Source organism: Mesitornis unicolor, unplaced genomic scaffold, assembly GCF_000695765.1.
Source record: "Mesitornis unicolor isolate BGI_N332 unplaced genomic scaffold, ASM69576v1 scaffold23683, whole genome shotgun sequence".
Lineage (NCBI taxonomy): Eukaryota > Metazoa > Chordata > Aves > Mesitornithiformes > Mesitornithidae > Mesitornis > Mesitornis unicolor.
The window spans coordinates 475-3,469 of record NW_010177002.1 but is presented as its reverse complement, the minus strand read 5'-3'; the positions used below and the strand labels follow the sequence as shown (position 1 = coordinate 3,469).

General features: G+C 57.1%; 1 protein-coding gene across 1 annotated transcript in view; it reads right to left on the bottom strand.

The window, feature by feature from the left end:
* The window catches only part of NKPD1 (NTPase, KAP family P-loop domain containing 1), a 4,044-nt gene that overhangs the window by 593 nt on the left and 456 nt on the right, over positions 1–2,995 (bottom strand). The window contains exon 2 of the mRNA XM_010181918.1: positions 17–1,059. Coding sequence (XP_010180220.1) covers positions 17–1,054 — 1,038 coding nt within the window. The 5' untranslated portion in view covers positions 1,055–1,059. The remainder of the gene's footprint in view (positions 1–16; positions 1,060–2,995) is intronic.

Genomic DNA, 2,995 nt, shown 5'->3' with positions numbered 1-2,995 from the left:
GGTCGGGTGTTGTCACCGCCGCCGCTTGGTGACACTTGGCCCGGCGCCGCTCGATGTTGGTGGTGATGATGCGGTACATGAGGTCCTCCCGCGTCTGCACGGCGGCCTCCAGGCAGCGCAGGCGGGAGCGGGCGCCCATTTCGGGGATGGAGAAGGGCAGCGTGACGGTGCGGTTGAGGTACAGGTACCCGTTGTCCGCCAGCCCCTTCATGCACCCCGTCTGCTCCAAGCAGGGGACGATGACGCTGGGGTCCACGGCCAGGATGAAGATGAAGGGGGTGTTGGCGTCGGATAAGAGGGTGTTCATGGCATTCAGGACCCCCGCCACCTTCTCCGGGAAGCAGATGTCCAAACTGGTGATCTCCAGCACCACGCGGAGCCGGCGCCGCTCGAAGATCTCCATGAAGGTCAGGAAATCCACCAGGGCCTCCACCTCGTTGCGGACTTTGCTCATGAAGCCCAACTGGCTGGCGAATTTGTCGCTGTTGGTCAAGTGCTCGATCTTCTTCTTCTCGCTCACCAGGAGGTTTTTCAGGACCGAGACGAACCCCAAAACCAACCTGGAGCCGGAGATGGAGGCGATGACCCCCCCCAGCGCCTTCAAAGCACCGTGGTCCTTAATCCCCGGCACCAAAAGGGCCACCAAGAGGATGGCGATGCCGACGGCGAGGACGAAGAGGAGCCCCAGCAGCTTGAAGCAGGTTCCCTTTTTGAGGACCCACTCTTTTTGGCTGAAACCCGAGGCGAAGCGGGGCCTGGTCCCCACCACGTGGTAGACGCTGAGGGGCAGGGCCCGAAAATGCTGGCGGACGCTGTCGCACAGGGTGGTGACCAGGCCGGCCCACAGCTTGTCACAGCCGGCGTATTGCCAGGCGCTGAAGCGGATGAAGATGAAGCTGATGTTCTTCCTCCTCAGGTGGCTCTCGGTGATGATGGGTTTGTAAAAAGCCAGGTACCACAGGGCCAGCAGCAGCCCCCACCCTTCGGGGCTGCGGGGTTTTTGGTGGCTGCGGCGCAGCTCGGCCTCCTGGCGGCGGGACATCTCCTCGCGCATGAAGGCTGCGGGGATGGGATGGGATGGACTGGGAATGATGGGATGGTCTGGGAATAATGGGATGGATGGGATGGGGTGGGATTGGATGGGATGGGATGGACTGGGAATGATGGGATGGATGGGATGGGATGGAGGGAATAGGTATGGAGGAGGAGGACAAGGAGAAGAGTGGGATGGGATGGAGATGGAGGAGGAGAAGAAGAAAGAAGAATGAGGGGTGAGGAGGGAATGGAGATGGGATGGGAATAATGGGATGGATGGGATGGGATGGACTGGGAATAATGGGATGGGATGGGATGGACTGGGAATGATGGGATGGATGGGATGGATGGGATGGATGGATGGGAGGGGATGGACTGGGAATAATGGGATGGGATGGGAATGATGGGATGGATGGGATGGATGGGATGGATGGATGGGAGGGGATGGACTGGGAATAATGGGATGGGATGGGATGGGAATGATGGGATGGATGGGATGGATGGGATGGATGGATGGGAGGGGATGGACTGGGAATAATGGGATGGGATGGGATGGGAATGATGGGATGGATGGGATGGATGGGACGGATGGATGGGAGGGGATGGACTGGGTATAATGGGATGGATGGGATGGGATGGACTGGGAATGATGGGATGGGATGGATGGCATGGGATGGGATGGACTGGGAATAATGGGATGGATGGGATGGATGGGATGGGATGGACTGGGAATAATGGGATGGATGGGATGGGATGGATGGGGTGGGATGGGATGGATGGGAATAGGGAGGGGGATGATGGAGATAAAAATGAGGATAGAGATGGATGGGATGGAGGTTGAGGTGGAGATGATGGAAATGGGATGGGGATGGATGGTGATGGGGATGGAGGTGGGATGGAGAAGGAGGAGATGGGATGGGGATGGAGATTATGGAGGGGATGGAGGAGATGGGATGGAGATAAAGATGGGGTTGGGATGGAGATATTGGAGATGAGGATGGACATGAGAGGGATGAGATGGAGATGATGGAAATGGGATGGAGAAGGAGATGGGATGGGGATGATGGAGGAAAAGGGATTGGATGGGATGGAGATATTGGAGATAGGATGGGATTGGGATGGAGATGATGGGGTGGGATGGGATGGGATGGAGATAGGAAGAGGATGGAGAAGGATGGGATGGGGATGATGGAAATTGGATTGGATGGGATGGAGATGGGATGGATGGGATGGGCTGGGATGAGATGGAGATATTGGAGATGGGATGGAAATGGGGATGGGGTGGGGTAGGATGGAAGGGAGATGAAGATGATGGAAATGGGATTGGATAGGATGGAGATGATGGGATGGGGTGGGATGGAGGTGGGGAGGGAATAGGTATGGAGAAGGAGGACAAGGAGAAGGAGAAGGGTGGGATGGGATGGAGATGGGGATGGGATGGAGATGGAGGAGAAGAAGAAAGAAGAAGGAGAAGGTTGGGATTGGGATGGGATGAGGATGGAGATGATGGGGATGGAAATCAAGATGGGGATGAAGACAGAGATGATGGAAATGGGATTGGATGGGATGGAGATATTGGAGATGGGATGGAGATATTGGAGATGGGGTGGAGATGGAGATGAGGGGATGGGGATGACGATGGGGAGAGGATGGAGATGGAGAAGGAGGAGGAGGACAAGTAGAAGGGTGGGATGGGATGAGATGGAAGAGATGGAGATGGGATGGATGGGATGGGGATGAGGAGGGGATGGGGATGGGATGGATGGGATGGGACGAGACAGTTCCTGGTGCAATGGGAGCCCCCAAACCCACAGAAGCCAACGCGGTGTTGGCCCAAGCTACAGGGACCCCAAATCTGGGGGGGACCAGGAGTGGGGACCAGGACGGGCACCACTGTGAGAGGGACCCCAAACCCACGGGAGATGCTGGGGACACACAGTGTCCCCATGTCCCCAAACCT